Raw genomic sequence first — 24,896 nt, 5'->3', positions numbered from 1 at the left:
CAGTTGCCGACCAACTTTATTTACTTACAATATTATGTAACATCAATTTATACCCTTTTTTACACAAATAAACTATTCTATTCTATTCTATTCTTACTTGCCTTGCAATCATTTGTCCCGTCTTATTTTTTGATCACGTCCCCAATGTCACCCTGTATGAAACCAGCCTAATGAACTAAATTAGATGTCTTCTACCAATTATTAGTTCTAATAGATGGGTTCTTATAAACTTCTAAATTAGTTAATAAGTTCATATTTTTGTGGATTTCGGTTGAGTGATTACTTGGTAAAATGATTACGTAAAAACAAAACTTTTCAACTAGCATATTGGATATATAAAGTTTTCCAAAAAAAATCCATAAACATTTTTATGTACAAATAAGACAAGCATTTGGCTTTAGTTACACAACTACAATAAAGGATTTTGGTTTCTACATAGCAACACAGTTTATATTTTTCACCTCAGCAGCTCGAACAAGGGTAAATACTTCGCTGCTATAAATATAACTATTTTCTCCGAAGGTCCAAACACAAAGATGAATACAAAGAATTTCACAAAAACGATAGCATGCCATGCATGAATGTTTGTTCCCGAATCTGGGAGCGATGAAGTACTCGTATTATTTCTATTTGTGAATTTTATAAAACGCAAAACGTGCCGGAATATTACACAACGAAGGCCGCAAAAATATCTGACACGATCTTATTTGTAGAGCCATAAGAGCGTGTCACATATTTTTGCAGCCTTCGAGGAGTAACATATTATTGCAGGTGACTGTACCATAATTACCACTGTCATTTGTTTCACTAATGTTTCTAACTTTTGGGTGCAGAAAAAAATTTACATTATGTTCATGGGCAGAAATGTAGTTTAAATATAGTAGACCAAGGGATGAAAGGCACTCATTTCTGCCGAGGTGCTAATAGTCCGAGTGAGTGTTTTTTTATAAACATGACTAAGTATAAATTTTTATAGTATTTTTTGAGGGTACTTTCAATTAACAATTTAGGCAAAAGTATCGTTATTTATGGAATGGGGAGTCAAATATCAGAATGGAAATTGTATAACAAATCCATTTATACCCAAATTCCAATTGCTTATCATAAAAAAAATATAAAGTCGTACTTGGAACCTAAAATGCTCTAGTGCAGAAACGTATCATTTACTGCATACCTTTTAGAACAACAATGATCCTCTTCCAGAGCATGAGAAATGAAAAATATATAACAAAGTCAATGTCGTATCAGAACCAGTTTAGTTAGACCGGTAAGAGCGGTTTCGTACTACATCCGATCCGAATCCGATCCGAACCCGTGAAAATATGGTCCGTAGTAGCCGTAGAACTATTTCTATGGTAAGTTACACGTTGAATGACGGAAAGAATCGGATGACGGAGATCGGATCTATAGTGCGTAACTTATCATATAAATAGTTCTACGGCTACTACGGACCATATTTTCACTGGTTCGGATCGGATTCGGATCGGACGTAGTGCGAAACCGCTCTTACAAATTTTTAAATTACAACCGAGCTGTTGCCCCGAGCCATACATAAATGTTTCGTGTATGACATGAAAACAGCCACCAAATGAAAGACCAACAACAATTAACAATTCATTGTAAGAGCTGAAACGGAATGGCGTTAACACAATCGTTTAATTGCTTATGGTAATTTGCTCGTTTTAATATGTTGTTACTGAAGACAAGTAATTAAGTTGTAACAACTGAAAATGACAATTTAATTACGTATAGCAAAGAGTTATTGATTGGTCCAAAAATATGTTGACAAAGATTTTTAAAGATATTTTCACCTCAGCAGCTCGAACAAGGGTACTTTGCTTCTTAAAAACAGTGAGCAAAATGCGATTTTGCTCACTGAGCCATTTTGTCTCACTCAGTGAGCAAAATGCGATTTTGCTCACTGACCTTCAAGTGACCTTTATAGTCAAATGTCATTTCAACATGCGGGGTCTAATACAAGTTCGATATACCTGGGTTCTATTATCTCTGTCCCTCTAGGTATGTTCTCACTGCTTAGGGTGAAAAATTTTGTGTACTACACGAGATCAAAGTTATTTACATCTCGTGCGCTTTTGAATCCCTTACTACGCTCAAGATTCTAAATTAGATTCACTCGCTACGCTCGTGAATCTATTATAGAATCTTTCGCTTGCACGGGACTCAAAATAAACACTCGGAGAAATATCAAACTTTGATCTCTTGTTGTACAAATAACTATTTTCTGTCTTACACGTCTTCTCTAAAATGTCATTAAAATGAAAACTACAATCATTGAACTAAAACAGCGTTACGGCTCGGCCACGACATCGAGCGACTTGCGACGGCGGGAGCGATAACCATAGGTTGGAGCGTGACACAGCGATCGGACCTTTCGCTCCAACCTATGGTTATCGCTCCCGCCGTCGCAAGTCGCTCGATGTCGTGGCCGAGCCGTTATAAAACGGTGTCCGTCACTTTCAATTCCGTGGTGTTAAAATATGACGGGTATTTTATAACGTAGATAAATCTATCCATAATACGCCTGCTGCCGGCGTATTATGGATACAGGCGTATTATGGATAGCTTTATCCACGTTTATCCACGTGATAAAATAAATGTCACTTTTGAACACCGCGGGATAGAAAGAGACGGATACCATTTTATCACGCTGTCACGTAGACAAGAACGACCATCATAACCGTGCTGAATATATTACCTTCATAGGTTATCCTTTGGTTTTGATACATAAACACAAAAGTTTGTCAAATTATCAACAATATGCCGCTGTAAAAAAAAATTAACGTATTTTTAGCAAACTTGTAGTGGAAAGTTTAAGAAAATTTATCATCCATCATAGTTATAGCGTTGTTGGCTACATTTTAGATTTTAAAACTGTAATTTTTAGGGTTCCGTACCTCAAAAGGAAAAAACGGAACCCTCATAGGATCACTCGTGCGTCTGTCTGTCTGTCCGTCTGTCACAGGCTATTTTCTCGGAAACTACTGGACCAATTAAGTTGAAATTTGGTACACATATGTATGTAAATTAGTGACCCAAAGATGGACATGTTTATTTTTATAATTTTATAATACATAGGTTCGAAGTTATTTAAGAACATAGCCAAAAAATTACAATTACTTTATCTCAGAAACTACTGGGTCTAAAGTTTTGAAAAATATACACTAAATAGTTCTTTACCTATAGTTGATAGGAAAACCTATTACAAATGTGCAGTCAAGCGTGAGTCGGACTTATGTACGGAACCCTAGAAACGCGAGTCCGGCTCGCACTTAATTGTTGTGTGTTCATTATAAACCTAAAATAATCTTCTTGAAGTCTACGTTGTGTTTGTAATCGATATAACTGGGATCATGTGTTCAAAGTTACCAGTAACGTAGTAATAAGTTTTAAATTAATTAGAAGCACAGCTGTCTAGGTCTCAGTAGTCTAACTTTACGAACTAAGTTCATTATAGTTGGTTAATGTAACTATAGCTATAGATTATTTAAATTTGTTTTCTTTCTTGCATGAAAAATCCGGCCAAGTGCGAGTCGGACTCGCGCACGAAGGATTCGGTACCATTACGCAAAAACCGACAAAAAAAACACGTTTGTTGTATGGGAGCCCCACTTGAATATTTATTTTATTTTGTTTCTAGTATATGTTGTTATAGCTGCAACAGCAATACATCATCTGTGAAAATTTCAACTGTCTAGCTATTACGATTCTCGAGTTACAGCCTGGTGACAGACAGACAGACAGACAGACAGACAGACCGACGGACAGAATTTCGGGATTGGCGATTTCGGGGTTGGTCCTACAGTAAAAGTTGCTCAGTATAATCCCAAAACCTCCCTGGCAACAGGAATACAGTATTTTTTTTGCCACCTTGTATGTATACATATGTTATTGACATGAAATTTAAGCTAAAATAACATAACAGGGTGAAGCTAGTGTAGTCAGATTTTGAAAACATGTATTTGTTTCTTCAACAATTCAAGTATACAGTTACTTCCAAACATACTATCAGAACTTGTTGTTTTCGTTGTTGCGCGAAGCTACGCCGTAGCTGCCTACGCCTGTCTACGCCGTAGACGCGTAGCAGTTAAAATATAAATATTTATAAATTAGTACATACAAATCAGAATCAAGTATTTTATTCGTGATAAATTTTAACAAAAATTACATACAAAAGTATAACTAAAACCTACAAGTATTCATAAAATTGGTAGTTAAAGTTTACCACGAAATTGTCTCGCCTCAGCATATACTGATCCGAAAGTCAGCGCTGATCTTCCCCCGAGACCATTAAGTCATTTGCTGCGTCCTGCAACACCGACGACGCTGCTGTATGTGTCCCGATTACACTACCTTACGAAGGTCGAGGAGATCGTGAAGTATGTACGAGCCAAGTCCGAATTCATCCTGAGGGTCCTGAAGTTGGAATCTCGACACAGTGTGAATTTTAATTCATTTGTGCTGAGCGTTCCGACTGAACATCTAGCGACCTTCACCAAGGAGGAGTTTTGGCCGAAGGGTGTCAAGTTCCGGCGGTTCCGCGGCCGGCTCCCTGACACTGCGGGGTTGCGAACTGCATCGCAGCCATAATTGTGTTTTTAGTTTTAAGATATATTTTGTAATAATATGTATGCTAGTTTTAAGGTATTTATCTATGGGCCAATAGTTGCCTGAAAATAAATGTTTTCATTTCATTTCATTTCATTTTCATTAAATTTGTGGGTCACGTCACGATCGCAGCTGTACCACACGGCCCTATCATAAGCTGAACGCAGCCTTTGATCGACCAATCGAATTACCAAACTGAGCAAAGCTTGTACAATGGGTAGTAGGCGACGATATACATGTATAGACAGGTAGGTACACAAAAAACATATCAGTTTTTTACCTATTGTTAATCAACAATAGGCAAAATATATAAGTATGTTTTTCTGTTAGAAATTAAAGAATATTTACTTCAAAAATGCCTAAAAGGCATAAGGCTATAGATTTGCCAAGTTTTTGCTGACTAGTTCGACCAAGCCTTGGCTTTCGGCCAGAACGGTGTTGAGAGGCTCTTATTATAGGTTTTACGTGACACGCCCCGACGTCACATTTGGAATATAAAGTAATATAAAGTAATATAAGTATATTTGAACCTTTATTATTAATTTATATTAAGTTCTGCAACTATAAAAATAAGTGTAACTGATTAAACAACATGTGAGAAAATTGACGCAGCTAGAGTTAGACCAAGAAAAGTCTACAGTGATTTTGATATCCCTCGCAGTGCAAGTGCTATTTTAAACGTGAAACTTTTATGGAATTATGACGTACCTATAAATAACACTTGCACTGCGTGGGCTATCAAAATCGCTGCAGAATTTTCTTGGTGTAAGTCTATCTATACAGTGTGGAAAGATAATATATGTCGGGCCCTGGAGAGAAACTACCTTAAATCCTTAAGTTGGCTCATTTTACTTAAAGGAGACATTCCTTTATTTTTTTAAAGAAACAAAACTGCATTCTAAGATTTTTTTAAATTCGCTTGTCTCGACCGGGAATCGAACCGAGTAAAACTTCCAAAAAATAAACACTCGCTATTTTTTTTCTTCTAGTCGATACTGTTAATTTTAATGATAACATTTCTCCAAGAAACATTAGGTCTTACACTCGTCTGTCGTATAAAATATCCATAAGATCGAATATTTAGTATTCAAGAATATTTTTAGACAAGCAAAATTGAAGAAAAAAAGAAAAATCTTTGAATTAAAAAATAAAGGAATGTCTCCTTTAAGTAAAATGAGCCAACTTAAGGATTTAAGGTAGTTTCCCTCCAGGGTACGACTTATTTTTCCATCCTATATATAAAAAATTCTGTTACCTGTCATTTACGCTTTTTTAAGTTGAATAATTCTCTACACTGTACATAATTATGTAATGGCACAACGTGAGTGTTTAAATACAATCTATACATATAATAAAGCTGAAGAGGGTCGAAAGTCTGTACATGGAAGATATTTGAAAAAAAGTTGGCTGGGGATACTTAGAATCGATAACAGAACACGTTCCAAAAGTTTTTAGAATTTTTGTCTGTTTGTCTGTTTATCTGTTTATCTGTTTGTCTGTTTATTTGAACGCGCATCACGTGAAAACGGCTGAACGGATTTTGATGAAAACTTTACTAATCTGTCGAGAAAATCCCCGGCCAGGTTATAGGCTATAAAAATTTAACCCCTAAAAGGGGGGGTAGCCACAACAATCGATTGACTTAAGTTTGCCCCTGAATCTTATGGCGCTACTTAGGAAGGAGGGGCAAACTTTTTTCAAATATGTGCTACCACTATTGAGTACCCTGGTAAACTAACAGATGGCGCTGAATTTAATACGTTGTGATATGAATCAGCTACCGAGGAAAGATTTTGCCAAATTAACTCTAAGTTTAGAACAGGGGGAACGGATATCAACAAAAATAATAAAATAATTATGTTGATTTAATAAATTAATAATACAACAAAATTAAACGACAGTAAATTAATTGTCCCTCATTGCACAGTCTTTTGGGGAACTGAGTAAACATTAATTAATAAAGAAAACTAAAAATGAGTTTACATAGTTACATAGTGGTAAAATAAACACACATAATTATCAACATGCGTATAATTGCATAATTATTTAAAATTATTAATTTTCTGCATCATGAATTATACCTAATCGTAATTATATCGCACCCATATCAAATCCAATTTTCATACAAGGTGGGTACTTTGAAAAAAAAAAACATTGACCTCTGTCATTTGCTGTGCCGGATTAACCCTTTTAGGCAAAATAAGCAGTTGCTTAGGGCACCCGTCTAGGGGGCACCAAAACCGTAGGCAAAAAAAAGCGCAGGCTGCATCAGCATTGCAGTCGTGGAGTAGGTACCTACATGAAACTTTTATACGTGTACAAGTACCCATCTAATAACGTCCCATCCCTTCTGGGACTAAAAATAAAAATGTACAACCGTCTATCAAATTGCGTTTATATATCGAAAAATTTTCGCGCTCGCTTCGCTCGCGTTTTCAATAACTTTCAAGATCAAATTGCGTTTTTTATATCGAAATATTTTCGCTATTGCTTCGCTCGCGTTTTCAGTAACATTCTAAGATATGATAAAGGTGACATTCGGGTGGCGACTGCAGTAGCATTACTCTGTTGCAACGTTACTGCTGCAGTACTGTCAATTTTCGTGATAAAATGATGTGACTGATTTCCATACTAAAAGTAGAAATGTACAACTGTCTATCAAACTGCGTTTTTATATCGAAATTTTTTCGCACTCGCTTCGCTCGCGTTTTCAATAACTTTCTAAGGTATGGCGACTGCAGCACCATTACTCTGTTGCAACGTTACTGCTGCAACACTGTCAATTTTCGTGATAAAATGATGTTACTGATTTCCATACTAAAAGTAAAAATGTACAACTGTCTATCAAATTGCGTTTTTATATCGAAAAATTTTCGCGCTCGCTTCGCTCGCGTTTTCAATAACTTTCTAAGATATGGCGACTGTAGCAGCATTCATCTGTTGCAACGTTACTGCTGCAGCACTGTCAATTTTCGTGATAAAATGATGTGACTGATTTCCATACTAAAAGTAAAAATGTACAACTGTCTATCAAATTGCGTTTTTATATCGAAAAATTTTCGCGCTCGCTTCGCTCGCGTTTTCAATAACTTTCAACGTCAAATTGCGTTTTTTATATCGAAATATTTTCGCTCTTGCTTCGCTCGCGTTTTCAGTAACATTCTAAGATATGATAAAGGTGACATTCGGGTGGCGACTGCAGTAGCATTACTCTGTTGCAACGTTACTGCTGCAGTACTGTCAATTTTTGTGATAAAATGATGTGACTGATTTAGATACTAAAAGTAGAAATGTACAACTGTCTATCAAACTGCGTTTTTATATCGAAAAATTTTCGCGCTCGCTTCGCTCGCGTTTTCAATAACTTTCTAAGATATGGCGACTGCAGCAGCATTACTCTGTTGCAACGCTACTACTGCAGTACTGTCAATTTTCGTGATAAAATGATGTGACTGATTTCCATACTAAAAGTAGAAATGTACAACTGTCTATCAAATTGCGTTTTTATATCGAAAAATTTGCACGCTCGCTTCGCTCGCGTCTTCAATAACTTTCTAGGGTATGGCGACTGCAGCAGCATTACTCTGTTGCAACGTTACTGCTGCAACACTGTCAATTTTCGTGATAAAATGATGTGACTGATTTCCATACTAAAAGGAAAAATGTACAACTGTCTATCAAATTGCGTTTATATATCGAAAAATTTGCGCGCTCGCTTCGCTCGCGTTTTCAATTACTTTCTAAGGTATGGCGACTGCAGCAGCATTACTCTGTTGCAACGTTACTACTGCAGCACTGTCAATTTTCGTGATAAAATGATGTGACTAATTTCCATTCTCAGCTGTAATGTGACAATGAACGTCACTCAACTAACCAAAAAAATTCAATGTACGTAATCTCGATGACCCTAGGGAGAGGGGGCACCATGGTCTAGAAATGCTTAGGGCATCAAAACGGCACTGGTCGTTTGCGGAGTCAAACGATTTGGGACTCTCATTTAATACGCATTACCGCCTTCCAGAAAAAAATTCAATCATTCGCGAAAGTCTCGCAACGCATTGAGGTTACAAGGGGCACGTGGTCTTCCTCAGGAGTCTGAAGAAGACCACGTTCAGTGGCGCTCTAGCCAGGCAGGCCGGTTCGCTTTCGCTCGCGCGCGTATACCTTACTGTATCGTCCGATATACATCTACTACTCTGTCGTTTAAATCACGTGTAAAATTTGAATAAGGGCGAAAAAATCTATTGATTTTGGAGTGTAGTTTTATTTAGTGGTACCTAATTGTAAAATATTTTATCTGGACTGCAGTCCTCTAGCATATCCATCTGTCAACTTTACTTCAAGTTCCGCCTCCAGGAGAGAGGGAGAGAAATTAGGATTAGTAATTAGCCGCTTACTGACACAGACCGAATTCCACGCGGGCGGAGCCGCGGGCACAGCTAGTTAATAATATAGCAAGTTGTTACAATGCAACACGAAATGTTGAAAAGTCGGAGACAATAATATTTTTCAAAAGCGTTTGCGTTGTTTGTCACAAGTTTGCACAAACATCGCCAACGCGTCCGCATACAACCGTGTAAATATTCAAGGAAAATAAACCACCGCCTCTGACAAGAGTCTGACAAATATTGTTGAATGCCGCAGTCATGCTGATTTGCTCAATAAATTGAGGTAAGGCTGGCGCCACGGGTATAGCGTAGGCAAAGGAAATCCCTGCAAAATATTGTTGTGAAAGTAACTCTGTTATCTCTCTACAGGGTGAAATTTCAACCCCCAGCCATACACTGCGTAGTGACTTAATACAGATCATACTGAACAACTTTTATTTTTATTTATTTACGGAACCGATGTCGAAATCGCAAAAAAATATTGGCTGTTTCATAAATTCCGGCTGATGTTATGCCGCTGATTTCTATGGGACAGCCAAATTTTTTTTTTAGCGTTTTGTAGTCCCATTATAAAAGTTGTTCAGAATGACTAAAGTCACTACGCAGAGTATTGGTGGTTAAAATTTCACCCTGTATACGCTAAAACCCGCGGTAAACCGATTTAGATGTTTGATATGCTATGGAAATTTAAGATTAGAGTGACCCTACTTTTCCAGCCCATAGGGTAGTGTAGTTTCATGAACTATCTCTCATTGTCATTCCACGCCGACGAAATCGCGGGTAGCAGCTAACGGTGTGATAAATTTTATCGACCAATTTTCAATACCTAGTTAAGGCAATGTAAAGGAAAGGTGGGCCAAAATGGTTACTGAGTAGGAGTGGGAGTGGGTTACTGAGTTAGTGGGAAAATGACGATCGAGTGGAGAAAACGAAGGGAGGCATTTGCCCAGCAGTGGGACACCAAAGTACGCTATTAAAAAAAGGTAATGTAAAGCCTGAGCGGACAACTCAGTGTTTGACGTAGCCTTACTCAACCAGATGTGTCGGCATTGCCATTTAGCGACACGCTGCACTGGGTACGTGCCAGTTTTCCGACATCCAGTACGGCTACCACCAGTTTTGACATTGACATAACGTTCACGTTTACGTAACTTACTTTCTATGCATCTCGCTCGTACTCGCATATGCGAGCAATAGTGCAAGCGAGATGTACAGAAAGTAAATTACGTAGACGTGAGCGTTATGTCAATGTTAAAACTGATGGTAGAGGCTCTGGGTTAAGCGCTTTTCAAGTTTTCATCTCAGGGGGAGGTCGGGAGACGTGTCCAAGTGGACAGTTGGACAAAGTTTAAAATTAAAGACAATTGGCTAGTCTCCTATACATACTGAAAAATCAAGATCAAGCTTGTTTTCATAATTATTTTACACAATAATGTTGCCAAAAATATTAATAGCAATTTTGCGACCTATTTTTTTCCTGTTTTTTCCAATAACTTCACCGATTTGAAACCTGATTAACAACTTTGCTCAAAAGAAAAAAATAAGAACATAGGTCTAAAACGCAATTTTGCATAAAATCTTCTAATATTAAAGTTGTCTCTAAAAATGCGTGATGTTATTTTTGATCGAACTCATCGATTTTTTTTAAATAACAACCGCGATTCCGGGCACGCGCGGCAGCCTGATTAGTGTTCAGTGTGTTTGGAGAAGGACCGAGACTCACTGCACCTTAAAAACAAAAAAAAACACAACAAAATGTTTTTTAACTTGTCCTATGTAGTACCTACATACGTGACAAAACGCTGACCTGATAACATGATCGTTCTATCAAGGCCTGACAGTCGATAGGCCGAAGGGCGGTCCGGCAAGGTCGGGGCCCCTTCAAGGTTACGAGGCCTAAAGCGGGAGCAGTAGCGATTATCGTTCCAGTAATACATGCTTAATACGGTCACATTGTTTAATAAATAAATATTAAGGGACATCTTACACAAATCAATCCAGTCCCAAGCAAAACTTTTGTTGTACTATATGTACTAGACGACGCTATACAATACAATACTCATTACTGCAAACCCCACACAGTTCACAGAGCAAAAAGGCGCTTTCGATAATTTCAGCTATGTCCGAGCCCTCCGTCAGCTGTCGGACCGTAAAGGCTCTCTTGATTGTTTAAAAACCGCTAGCAAAGTTGCATTTTATTCACATGTGAGGAAAAGTAGCACGGACTAGCAAGCGCAGCGTAGGACGTCCACCCACAAGATGGACAGACGACCTTGTTAAGGTCGCCGGAAGACGCTGGATGCGGGTCGCTTCCAACCGGTACGTATGGAGGTCCAAGGGGGAGGCCTATGTTCAGCAGTGGACGTCTTATGGGTGAGATGATGATGATGATGATGAGGAGGAAAAGTACCTACCCAGATGCAAATTTTTAGTTGTTTTATTATGTCTGCTGGTGCTGGTTGAATTTCCTTTTAAATGATGATTTTGATTGATAAATAATATTTAATAAAATTCTTTTGGATTTGATTTGGTTTGTCTTTGTTTGATATCTTACAGTTAATATTTTCTTCGGGTTGGTGTGGTGAAAAATTTGTGTTTCACTCGGGGGCAAATTTTGTTTATATTAACCCTCGTGCATTGAAACCCTTGCAATGCTTAAGATTCCATTTTACGAACCACTCGCTCGCTACGCTCGTGGCTCAATTTTGGAATTTTCGCTTGCTCGGGTATCAATATTAGCACGCGCGGTTAAACAACAACTTTGCCCCCTTGTAAAACAAATAACTATTAAACTTTATTGCACAATATAACAAACAAAGTATAAATGGCGGACTTATGCCTAAACTAAAGGCATAATAAAAGTGTAGGTATACGATTAACCAGCTTATTATCTCTCATTCCGAGGTGAACCCTTAATTTTACTGGGCTGCGCTACCTCCTATGCCTTTCGCTATTTTTAGTAGGTTTTATGACCAAGATTAAGATAAGATCGACGGCTCAGCGGAAGTGGACTGCCCGCCGTAATATCGCTGGCCCCATATTACAGGGTTCTATGTTTCACCTTAGTCGAACTGAAATTTGAACATTGTCATAGTGACATTAAGTCGAATTTCAACTATCTTGAAAATGTAATATAGAACCCTGTAATATTGGGCCAGAGATATGTATACATGTCACCGTTAAATTGTAAAAACCGTTAGTTTATAATCTAACTAGCGAGATTGTAAACTGTCGAAATATTGTGTACCTTAACATACTGCTTACAATTTAACGCTTTATTTTTCGTTAGATTATAATCTATCGAAGTGAAACCGTCATATTGTGAACTGGCGTACGAAGGAACGCGCCTCAAGCGCTGATTGGTTGAACGTTGTGAGCCGCGCGCCGCCATATTTTAGTGTCCATAAATACATAGATCAAGGGCCCAACGTTTTCTGTTCTCTTTCACGTCGCAGCAACTAGTATCATTTCTCTCTCCTCGCTCTTTTAAAAATGCCGTTTGTCAAAAAAGGACAACCATACTGTTGAGAAGGTGGACTTCAAATCAAGTGTTGCCTTTCTTGATGCGCCCAGGCTGTGTATGTGTGCGTAAAAGCGTATATGTGTGCTCTTTTAGGGATGTGAAAAGTCGATTTTAATCATGTTATATATCGATAAACGCTACACAGCGGAACGAAATAGCGATTAATTGAAGCTTCAATATCTTCGTTAAACATAAAAATAATTGAAATGCTAATGGATAATGAATATATTATAATATAATAATATAATTCAATTATTGCGGAACACCTATTTTAGGACGTATTCATGTATTTTAATTAAATATCTGAACTTTCCCTTGGTTCCCTGCTGGGGCGTGACTATAAAATTGTGATCTGATAACCACAATAAAGAATAAAAGCGTTTTTGGTAATTTTAGGTATCGTTAAGCCTTTGAAGTAAAATTAAAATTGCAAGAAATGTCGATAGTTTATCGATATGACTTTATCGACATGGCTACAGCAACGTGGGCCTCATTGTTAATCGTACACTAAACAAAAGTGGCAACAGTGACAGCTCGCTGAGACACCGTCTCTATATATTATAAGTCTATGACATAGATCTGTTGTCGAATGCAAACAAACAGTTTTGATTACTTTAAATAGATTTCGTGTTGGAAATTACTAAAAACTTTAAAATTAGTTACCTACATGACATTGTTGCTGAATGGTGAAGTAAAATTCATCTGTGATTAACCAAAGAAGTGCAGTTCAAATGATAAAAAAGAAGGGAAATATTGCTGCGTTTCTGATTTTCACTTTTATATTTAGTTGTATTTCCGAGGCGTCCGACATGTCATTTTCTATGACGGCTGATCGGTGATCACGTGGTGCTTTCCATGGAAAACGAAGTGCCGGAAGCTCCGGCCCGGCCCCGGCCTGGTCTAGCGCTGCGTGGGTCATCCTTAACTTAATTGCAAGAATGTAACGTTTATGATTCTATATCGTATTGTTGTAGCGGTGGTGGCCGAGTGGATATGACATCCGACTTTCAATCCGAAGGTCGCGGGTTCAAATCCTGGCCCGTACCAATGAGTTTTTCGGAACTTATGTACGAATTAACATTTGATATTTACCACTAGCTTTTCGGTGAAGGAAAACATCGTGAGGAAATGGTAGGTGTATGTGAAGTCCCCAATCCGCATTGGGCTAGCGTGGGGACGATAGCCCAAGCCCTCTCGCGCATAAGAGGAGACCCGTGCCCAGCAGTGGGACGTATATCGGGTGAATTATAATTTGTATCTCCGTTTTAAAACCCCGGGTGTTTTTTCGAGCCCGGTCATTTATAAGGCGTGCGTGGGGATATAGATCCAACACGTAGAGTCCGTTTGGAGAGATTTGATGTCATATAGAACGCCTTCTGGAACCCATTCACGGGTACATCAATAGATACCCGTGAACCGGTTTCAGCAGGCATTGTTAGCTATTGTAGAGAATATGGACAGAGTACTGGTCTATGGTTTAAGTTTGGGTGAAAAAAAGATTGCAAAGAAGTTCGGACACCTGCCATAACATTGCTTGCACAAGTTATAGGGGCAGGCAGTGACTCGCCACTCAATAGATGGGCACCAGGGGGCCTACCGCGAAAACCGAAATTCGCAAATTGCGGGGATCTTTCTCTTTTACTCTCATTAAGACGTAATTAAAGTGACGGAGAAAAATGCCCGCAATTGACGAACTTGACGAAAGACGGCCAGACGCAACATCGATGTAAGCGGCTCAGGGGTGTCGAGAGGTGTGCGCAGCATTCTACCCAGTGGTTGTTACCAGCCACTGTGCCAACTCGCGTCTTATGCATCTTTCACTTCCAACCCTGGAGCATATAGCTCTAGCGACTCCTCTCTGGACGGCCAATGAAGGCAAGCCAGAGCTGAGAGTCCTGCGGGTCCCCTTGAGGTCCACTCCGACCAACGAAGACACGCCGGATACCCTGACCGACTCTCTTATTATTATTGTATATTTTTTTTGTTTCATGAGAAAGTGACGTTTCCGATTTTATTATTATGTTACTATGTTTTCTTAAATAATATCAGAATTATTGATTCTCTTCTTAATAACAAATACATAGGTATTATATTTGATATCAGAATATTTGAAGCGTATTTTATTAATATCACAGACACCCGTGTTTGATTCTTAACTCTATGGACACAGAACGGCCTACTGTAAGACCGACCAATCAGCGCGCGAGGTGCGTTTCCTCGTGTGTCGGTTCACAATTTTACGGTTTCTTATCGATTGATTATAATCTACCGAAAAACAATCCGTAAAATTGTAATCACTAAGTTACGGTACACAATCTTTCGACAGTTTACAATCTCGCTAGTTAGATTATAAACTAACGCTTTTTACAATTTTACGGTGACATACATATACAATGTAGCTTATTGCGCCAGTTAAGTTATTTTGGGGACTTTCGGAATAAAAGTTTTTGTGCCTTTTCCGATAAGTATTGAAATTAGCTATCGTTGCTTGGAAGAAAAACAGAAAGGGTTTTAAGTAGTGGCTTGTTGCTTTTCATATTTTGATTAAGGAAATGTTTGTAAATATCCGAGGTGTCGGACACTTCGTTTTTAGGGTTCCGTACCTCAAAAGGAAAAAACGGAAGCCTTATAGGATCACTCGTGCGTGTCTGTCTGTCCGTCTGTCTCAGCCTATTTTCTCGGAAACTACTGGACCAATTAAGTTGAAATTTGGTACACATATGTAAATTAGTGACCCAAAGATGTTTTTTTATAATTTTAAAATACATAGGTTCGAATTATTTAAGAAAATAGCCAAAAAATGACCATCCCCCCCCCCTTTATCTCCGAAACTACTGGGACTAAAATTTAGAAAAAAATACACAAAATAGTTCTTTACCTATAAGTAGATGACAGGAAAACCTATTAGAAATGCGCAGTCGAGCGTGAGTCGGACTTATGTACGGAACCCTTGAAACGCGAGTCCGACTCGCACTTGGCCGGTTTTTTTTATAGAAAGCATTACGAGATCAGTAAGGCTTGCAAGTGCTTTTTCCATACAAGTGTTGGACGCCTCGGCCCGGGCCCGGACCGTTCTAGCGTGAGTAATCCTTATTTGCGATATCAACTAACTGCCGAACCGACAGTGCCTACGGTTGTTATAGCAACACATTATGCTGAATATACGGATCGCCTCGTTACGGTACAAAGGGCGACCCATACAAAACCCTCAGTGTGCGCGATTCTGATTTATCGATTTGTTACGGTTTTGATTTTATTTTGATACGAACTAGAAAATTGCTCAGGCTGATTGGTCCATGCGAACTAAAGTCCTTTATGAGACGTGCGCCAATAACCAAGACGGTCGTCTAGGTCGTATAAAAACCAGCTGAAAACCAGAACCGACTTTCAAATTTATATTAAAGGAAAAAGTGGAAAAAGTTACGCTTCCGGCAGGACTTGAACCCGCAACCTCCGCAATCAGTGCATCTGCAAAACCTCGCAAATATTTCCATTCCTTCCTCTATGTATACGCCTTTGGGGTGGCGTGGAGGTTGCGGGTTCTAGTCCTGCCGGAAGCGTAACTTTTTCCATTTTTTCCTTTAATGTAAAGTTTGGAGTATCGCTCGCAGACGTATCTGCTTGTTAAAAAATTCAGAACCTGTGTCTAAAGGGGCCCACTGATTAACAGTCCGCCGGACGGTATCGGCCTGTCAGTTAGAACAAAATTTTGACAGTTCCGAACAACTGACAGGCCGATACCGTCCGGCGGACTGGCCGTGTGTTATCCAACCTCGACACTGGCGGAATCATCAAGCCCTGATGGAGCCATAATACACAAAAATTGATTGATTGGACTGTTAATCAGTGGGCCCCTTAATAAAACAAGGTTCCCAGAGTGACACAAGCCTACGTCACAATAACATTGCCACTTTATATAGCGCTATCGCATATTATCATATAGCGCTGTCGCATGATGACGTAGACTTGTGTCAGTCACGTGACCACGAAAAGACCGGAATAGAGTACCAGGCGGAGTATATTATTATACCATGAGTAGAATCGACCTCCAGTAGGTGAATGTATGGACCGCCTCGTTAGGGTAAAGGGTAACCCTATACAAAACCCTATATTTGAAATGGGACCGAGCATCTCCGCTTTCATTGTGTCGCGCGGTAAAGGGGAGAACTGCACTTGCTCGGCTTCCGACATTTTCCTTTTACAGATCAAGTTTTGGCGCAGTGTTCGTGAAATAACAGTAGAGACACAATATCTAAACTACTTAATAGTAGTTTATGTGACTGTTACATAATGAAAGGCATTAAAATACAGCCGTGGGCTCGCTTTCAGCTCATATTAAACATAATTTTATCTATCGCAAATTTATATTTTGTTACCTTTAAATTTGTTTCATAAAAACATCACACGAATCTTCTTCACACAATTGTTGTAAGCTCTCTATGATATTTTAAGGAACCGCATGTTACGACTGCCATTCCTGCATTTCATCAAACACTCAATAAAACGTCATCTGGACTGATACCAGAAATGAGGTTAAATTAAATTTCTTTGTTTTTCAGAGATGTTTGTCATTATTAAATCTCCTTCGATTTCACGGGCCTATAAATCCCGGCCTTTTGATAGGCTTGCGTGGGGATATAGATCCAATACGTAGAGGCCCTTTGGAGAGCTTTGATGTCATCTATTAAATCTATTATTATTATTACGCAATAATAACATTTTCACAGATAAGACATTTGCTGTTACAAAACAGTTTATCTTTATCCATAATTTGCTATTTTTAAACGCCTCATAGAAGGTTTATGATATGGGTGTAGATAAAACATTTAGTTTCATTCTGGCCTTGCCATACTGCGTCGTTAACCCTGTGCCCTCGTGTCCGCTGGTTGGTAATTCGGCGCGCACTTTTCTGTCAACTTTGCCAAGCTCGCCGTAATGAGAGTTTGTTTACACCTATAGACCAAACTATACAAGTCTACAGGGTACATCGTACTGTGTGTTTGTGGTGAACACAAACTATTCTTAACCTTTCTTGTGTGTGTGCTGGTCAAACATGGGTTCAAACGCCGATAACTGGTGAATTTCCAATATGACTTGGAACTCCGGTAGCCGTTTAAGAAGTGTAACACTCCTACGGTAGATGTATAGTCTCTCTATAGGTCCATATGGTGGAAAGATTCGCTGTCTATCTGCCCGATTCGAACATTAATATGCGTCAAGATCTAGAAACGATAGTGACGTTTTTGTTTGAAGAAACGTCACATTTGACACTGACATATCTAATCCATAATTATCGTTTATAGATCTATTAATTGACGTATCTTAAAGTTCGAATCGGGCCGTATGGATGATGTCTTGGTAGGGCACTGGTATAGCGATCCAGTAGCTTTGAGTTCAAGTCTAACCCAAGACAGTAATTTTTCCACTTTTAATTTTATCGGCAGTATCAAATAGAGCAGAAAAAATCGTCCTCGAAAAAATGCAAAAAGAATAGGTAGTACTAAAAATTCGATCAGGATACTTATCATATACAGAAAAGAAGGTAATAGGGCTGGTATAGAAGATTCAGGAAGTACCATCGTCCACAATGTTAACTGACAGTTCGTTAACCCTTAAACAGGTAATGTAACTATCTATAAGTACCACATAGCAAATGATTTTTTTTGGCTAGCTGAGTAAATAGAACTACCGCAAAATGTCATTGCCGTAAAGTCTATTAAGTGGGTGATATCAGAACGTAAAAAATGACAGGTGTCAAAACAATTTCTTTGGTAATTTAGTTGTCAAGTTCAAATCGACAACAAATGACAGTTTTTGTACGTTTCTCCCGCTGTATAAGTTCGCTACGCCGAAAAAAAGTACTGTAAGTATTTTGTTTTGTATTTTTATGGTAGATTATTAGATAATGTATGTGTAGTAAGTCAAAACTTACCTTAGTTATTGTTTTCTAATAAAATATTCGATCTAAAAGTTTGTGGTTCGTATTAAACCTCTGCCCGTCTGGGGCACGTTCGAGTGGTTTATAAGTGGCCTCTGCCCTGCAGGGAGTTTACATGACTTATTTACATGACTTAGGGAGTTTATATGAATGAACCCTCATAGTACAAAAGTAATATATTTTCCTTTGGTTTTTTAATTAAATATTTATTCAACGGTCAATCTTACGAGCCACGACATCCATGCGAGCCAAGAAAGTGCTGGCAGTTAGTGCATTTTGTGACGCAAGTGTAAATGTGATGTGCACGTGACTTACCCTTAAAACTACTCTGTATGGCTAACAAGGCAGTGGTCATATAAGGACCACGTAGCACCATTGGTACCGAGCAGTGGGTATATAAAAACCATCGGTTTTTTTTTATTGAATTAGGGGTAATAAAAAAAACAAGAAATTACTTTTCTTTTTAAGCTATTACCTACCCGAATCAGTAATCAAAAGTAAAAAATGCGTCAGGCCTGTTTAAGGGTTAACCTTATTACAAAAAGCATAAGGTCCATCGATGGACAGTTAAGATAGTTGCTGTTTGTACTGCCATTGGGTATCGTCTTGGGTCGTCCCATTCGTTTTTCGTCACGTTCTTAAATTAGTCCTATTCTGCTTTCGTCACTCATTCTACATTCGTCACAATCGTCGGTGGCTTTCAATGTAGAATGAGTGACGAAAGCAGAATAGGACTAATTTAAGAACGTGACGAAAAACGAATGGGACGACCCAAGACGATACCTGCCATTGCATGCTTACATCATGCCAGAATAGGCGATTTTGAAGTGGGTACTTATAAAATATTGGAATATTTCGATTATGCTATAAGTATATTTTTTTAGCAAAATGGTCAAGTCTGCCTACATTAGTGTAGGCAAATTTATGTATAAATCCGTCAGTGCGGAGATTAATGCCATCTAAGAAGAGTTTTAATTAAATTAAAACTTTTAATTAGTACCGAAGACAGATATTTGATATATCTAGTTCTAGATAGAGAGATAATGTAACTTTGCGTAATTGAAAAGTACGAAAACGCAGAAGGCGAGTTTGATAATTACAACGTTCAAAATTCGTAGTCTAATTCATGTAGATAAAATTAAAATAAGATTAAAATTAGGTAGAATCCTACAGTCAAGCGCTAAGGTTACATATGTCGTTTTACTACGGAGTTCCTATAGCCACCTTCCAGCTCCATCATCAGATCAGCTCCATGTCATCATAATATTGCATTGTCACGCGATATACATTATGGGTGCAAAATTTCAGCTCAATCAGAAACCGGGAAGTGGGTCAAATTTAACTTGCAAGATTTGATTACAGACTGGCACACAGACAGATAACGGGACAGGTGAAATTAAATATAAGCTTGTTAAAATCTTGTAAAAAAAGTGACCAAGCCAAGGGGCAGAGCCCAGATTCGAAGCGGCGTCTTCAGTTTAAACGGCTTATGCCCCGGACCTCCCTGGAACCTCCGTGGAAGACATCGTGCGGAAACCGGACTAATCCCAATAAGGCTTAGTTTCCTCTCTGGGTTAGAAGGTCAGGTGGCGCTTGCGTAAAAAATAGTGCCTATGTTAATTCTTGGGATTAGTTATTAAGCGGACCCCATCAGGCTCCCATGAGCCGTGACAAAATGCCGGGATAACGCGAGGAAGAAGAAGATGCCCTGGACCTCCCTCTTATTACTAAGTTGTGCCGTTTTTTAGAACGTTCTCCGTTTACTATGGGGAATGTTCTCGTGCGAGGACAGGAGGAGGAGGGGAGTCCCTCCTCCTCTTGTTATCTAGAATTAGATACCTATGGAATTATCTGAGTGGCTGAGTCACTGAGTCACGTGATTTTTAGTGTACCGCACAAAACTTTGTTCACTTATGGGATCACTTCGGTCTTGCAAATCAGTTAAATTTGTTTATATTTACATTAAACACAGTTTATTTTAAATATAGGCATACCTAACTACTATGTTGGGCAGATAGAGTGGAGGCAGATCTCCGTGAGCTCGGCGTCAGCGAAAGCTGGCGGGATACCGCTCTGGACCGATCAAAGTGGCGTGCTCTTGTGTTGGAGGCCTAGACTCATTTTGGGTCACCGCGCCAACCAAGTATGTAAGTAAGTATACCTATTTACGTCGGACTCCAGGGGGCATTTTCGTGGCATGTCAGAATGATAGGTAAGGTTCGCAAATCAATCAATTCACTTTCGAGTATTTGTACTTAGTATTTGGTACCTAGTACAATGACCTTTTATTTATGTAGACGTGTGACGTTCATAGTTGACAAAACTAAAATTTGATCCAACGATTTTGACAACTTGACAGGTTGGCGTCACCCATACGCCTAACTAAATATAGGTTCCGGAACCTATATTTAATGGCTCACGATCGTGCGCCTGGTACCATATCTACCTCAATTTACTTAGCAATTTACTTATCTATGACCTAGTATTTATAATGTGAAATTCCAAATATCATAGCAACTAACAACAGTCATAATGACGCATGCCAGCTATTTATTTGTTTTTTAAGTGGCTACTTCAGTGGGCTATCAGTCATCACTTCAAAGAGTATTTACACATTAAAGATGAATAAATGATAACGGGTAACTAATTTAATTAACTATGTTACAAATACTTTCTACAGTTTTGCAGACTTTATGAATTAAGTTATTACCTATGTTACCGTAGGTACCTATATCTTTATTTGACATTTTATTGATTGTTCTAATTTTAATTTTATTTTAATTTAAATTTATTTTGTACTATACCTACTTTGATGTAACATTGTAAAATGACATGTAATATGAATTATTATTAATAAACGAATATGAATATGAATAGGTACATTATAATACTCGTAAGTTAAGATTTTTTTGTAAACCTTACCTTGCCCTCAAACTGCCCCCTATAGTCCGACGTTTGCCGGGCTATTACAATGCGCTTATGAACGTCAAATAAAGCTACGCCGGCTCTAACCCTGCACCTCTGACCCGAGAAGATTTTAATTTAAACTTATGTAAGTATGTAGGTACTTACTTTTTAGGTCAGAATTTAATTGACTACAATTTTAATTTACTGTCATCTGCCATTTTTCCCAGCAATTATCAACATTTTAATGAACTTCAAAGGAATTCCCTTAGAAAAATAATATTAGAAAGCAATTTTATTGGCACGAGAAGCTGGAGCGGCATTTCGCCTGTTACCAACTGATCTCATTTTGACACCATTTACCTACAACTTATCTCGCTCGCACCAATTTAACTTTAAGTAGTACGAGCGAGATGTCATGCGACTGTTGTCAGATAGAGATTAATTTGTGAAATTCGAATGAGTTTTCCTTTGAGAGCGTTCCCGGAAATTTTTGTTTCGTTCTAGTATTGCAAGTCCGGTGTAGCATACAAATGATGCGCTTATTTTATTCCCTGGTGAAAATGAGAAGTAATAAAAAGCTACGGAGCTAACTAGTTCATTTGTGCAGATACTTTATATATGCTGGTGAAATTGTAGCACCGTTATGAAAGAACTAGTATTTTTGCTTGAAGTAAGATTTATTAATACATAAAAAAAACTTCTACTTCTACTTTGTATTAAAAAGTTTCACCAACGAAAATCATAGTTATATGTTACGTAAATGTTCATGCCATGTTTCATATTATTTAAGCATGTCGATTCTTGGTGTAAAGTACGGTCTTGGGCAGGATGATGTATTGAAACCACGAGTGCATTGCTAAAACTGTTTATTCGACATCTCACCTACCCACATCTCATACATAAGTCTACCCACAACCCCTTTCTTTTCTTTTAACAAAATAGCATAAGTACTTTCTATATTACAATATTTTTAAGATGAACATCTTTTCATTTAAGTACTTACTTAAATTAACGTTGTGTTAGGTATATGTATATTATAATAGTAGCATTCTTATACCAAGTACATTTATTTTATTTTGGATTGTATGGGAGCGAGTTCTGACGGCAGATTTGACTTTTATCATTGCTGTCAAGCCAAGATGACAATCAGCTGCAGAGAAAAGGTACCCCCCCCCCCCAAAGTTGCTAAGCGAAGAGTATTGTTGACTTTACATCGACAAACGCCAAACGAAAACCCGGTCAAGTGCGAGTCGGACTCGCGTTCCAAGGGTTCCGTACATTACCCAATTTTAAACAAAGTATTTTTTACGTGGAACGTGAATGAAATGTCTTTAAAAAACCCGTAGGGGTCGGCTCAATAACTAAGTAATGAACTCACGCTGTGCAGTCAACATTTCTAATTAATTTTCCTGTCATCTATAGGTAAAGAACTATTTTGTGTATTTTTATCAAAATTTTAGACCCAGTAGTTTCGACACCCCGTGATTTAGTAAAACAGGCCCAATTTTCTAATAAACATTGTGTGGGTACCGGTACGCGACCTACTTACTTCCGGCCGACTAATCACACGACGACCAAAGGCTCCAGAAATAGAACATTATTTATACTCGTGCTAACGGTAGTTCCCGGCGCCTTACGTTCAAGGCGAGACCTTTTGCACTTTACGCTTTCGGCACAGGGGAGTAATTTTGAGAGATTCGAGCTAACTTTTAGTTTCGAAGAGTGGTGAATGAATACAGGTTATAATAGGTTCTCGCGGGCTTGGTTTCCGCAACTCGACGTCATATGATTGCGCCTATTTTGCGTGGTGGGTTAGCGGCACTATTCTTGCCAACCCAACTCTACCAAGAAGCCAAGCAGACCCGTGAATGAATATAAAATCACGAGAAATTTAAATTGTTAAAAATTTACAAATTTTGATATTTTCACTCTGACTAGGAAGTAAAGACACTTCAGATACTTAGAGGATATAACCAAACGGAGACGCCTTATCTGTAATTTTCTGTACAAAACAGTCTGCCGTTTTTTGCGGAGGAGGGGCACGTCAAATGTATACGTAACGTAAAAATAGCTATGTCAGATAAACGACAGTCCATACAATGTGTATGACTATTGGCCGCCTATTTCCGACAGAGGGAAACGCCTGTTAATGGCTACTCCGTTTGGTGATCCTCTAAGTTCAGTTACCTATAGCTGCTGCTGCCCCGTCCATAATGCTGGCGGTCAATGACACTGTGCAAGCGAGACAGCATTATAATTATGCGCGTGCAATTAAATAGAGATAGGAACAGTCGGGTAAATGTACGAAATTCTTCATGGTAAGCTTTTTAGGGTGCCGTACCCAAAGGGTAAAACCGGACAAGTGCGAGTCGGACTCGCCCACCGAGGGTTCCGTACTTTTTAGTATTTGTTGTTATAGCGGCAACAAAAATACATCATCTGTGATTGATGATGAACATTTCAACTGCCTAATAGCTATCACGGTTCATGAGATACAGCCTGGTGACAGACGGACGGACGGACGGAAGGACAGCGGAGTCTTAGTAATAGGGTCCCGTTTTTACCCCTTGGGTACGGAACCCTATTACAACACTCCACAGACGTCTGTCACCAGGCTGAAAAGCCAGTTGAAATTTTTACAGATGACGTATTTCTGTAGCCGCTATAACAACAAATACTAAAAACAGAATATAATAAATATTTAAGTGGGGCTCCCATACAATAAACGTTTCTTGTCATTTTTTGCGCATTTCGTGTGCGAGTCCGACTCGCACGTGTCCGGTTTTTTAAGTTCATGTCTTTTAAAATCTGTTAAAGATAAAGATAAGATAAAGATAGTTTATTATTCAAGTAGGCATATTACAATGCGCTTATGAACGTCAAATAAAGCTACACCGGCTCCAACCGTACACCTCTGCCTCGAGAAGATTTAAATCCCCCCTCAATTGGAGGAGGGTATCCCAATATGGGACCGGCAACAAACTCGGCGGGACACATCTTTTCAAAACATTACATCTTATAATTAACATGCATTACGAGTAAATAAGAAAAATGTTTATTACCCTGTCTGTACCCTCTATGTCCTAATTAATTGTATGTTTGTGTCCAGGTGGGCGTGTTGCCGGCTGCCAAGATGCGCCGCGCAAGAGCGCCGCGACTCGGCGATATACCCAGGTACTGTGCAAACTTTGTTGCTGCGTATGTATGTATGTATATTAAGTGTACCGTAAAAATGGGGTGAGTAGGGTTCGCGGGGAGAGTTGGGTTATGAATGGGGAGAGAAGGGATGAAAGGGGGGTGAGATGGGATTTTAAGGCTACTGCCTCAAAAATAATGTATTCCAATTTAAAATGGAGCTATACTAATACTCATAATAAAAAAAATCGATCCAATAATCTTCCAAAATCACCTTTGTATGAAAACCCAACTCACCCCAAATACGAGGGACTACGGGGTGAGGTGGGATTTCTTGTTTATCGTCAAAGTTATGAAATGGAACTACCCAAAATAAAAT

The 24,896-nt window shown here is 38.7% G+C and overlaps 1 protein-coding gene across 1 annotated transcript in view; it reads left to right on the top strand.

Annotated features, from left to right (window-relative positions):
• The window catches only part of LOC134799936 (calcium/calmodulin-dependent protein kinase kinase 2), a 209,608-nt gene that overhangs the window by 26,047 nt on the left and 158,665 nt on the right, over positions 1–24,896 (top strand). The window contains exon 2 of the mRNA XM_063772374.1: positions 24,492–24,556. Within this exon, the coding sequence (XP_063628444.1) occupies positions 24,492–24,556 (65 nt within the window). The remainder of the gene's footprint in view (positions 1–24,491; positions 24,557–24,896) is intronic.

Source organism: Cydia splendana, chromosome 19 (genome assembly GCF_910591565.1).
Source record: "Cydia splendana chromosome 19, ilCydSple1.2, whole genome shotgun sequence".
NCBI lineage: Eukaryota > Metazoa > Arthropoda > Insecta > Lepidoptera > Tortricidae > Cydia > Cydia splendana.
Note: the sequence above shows the minus strand (reverse complement) of the source record. Positions and strands in the feature narration are given on the sequence as shown.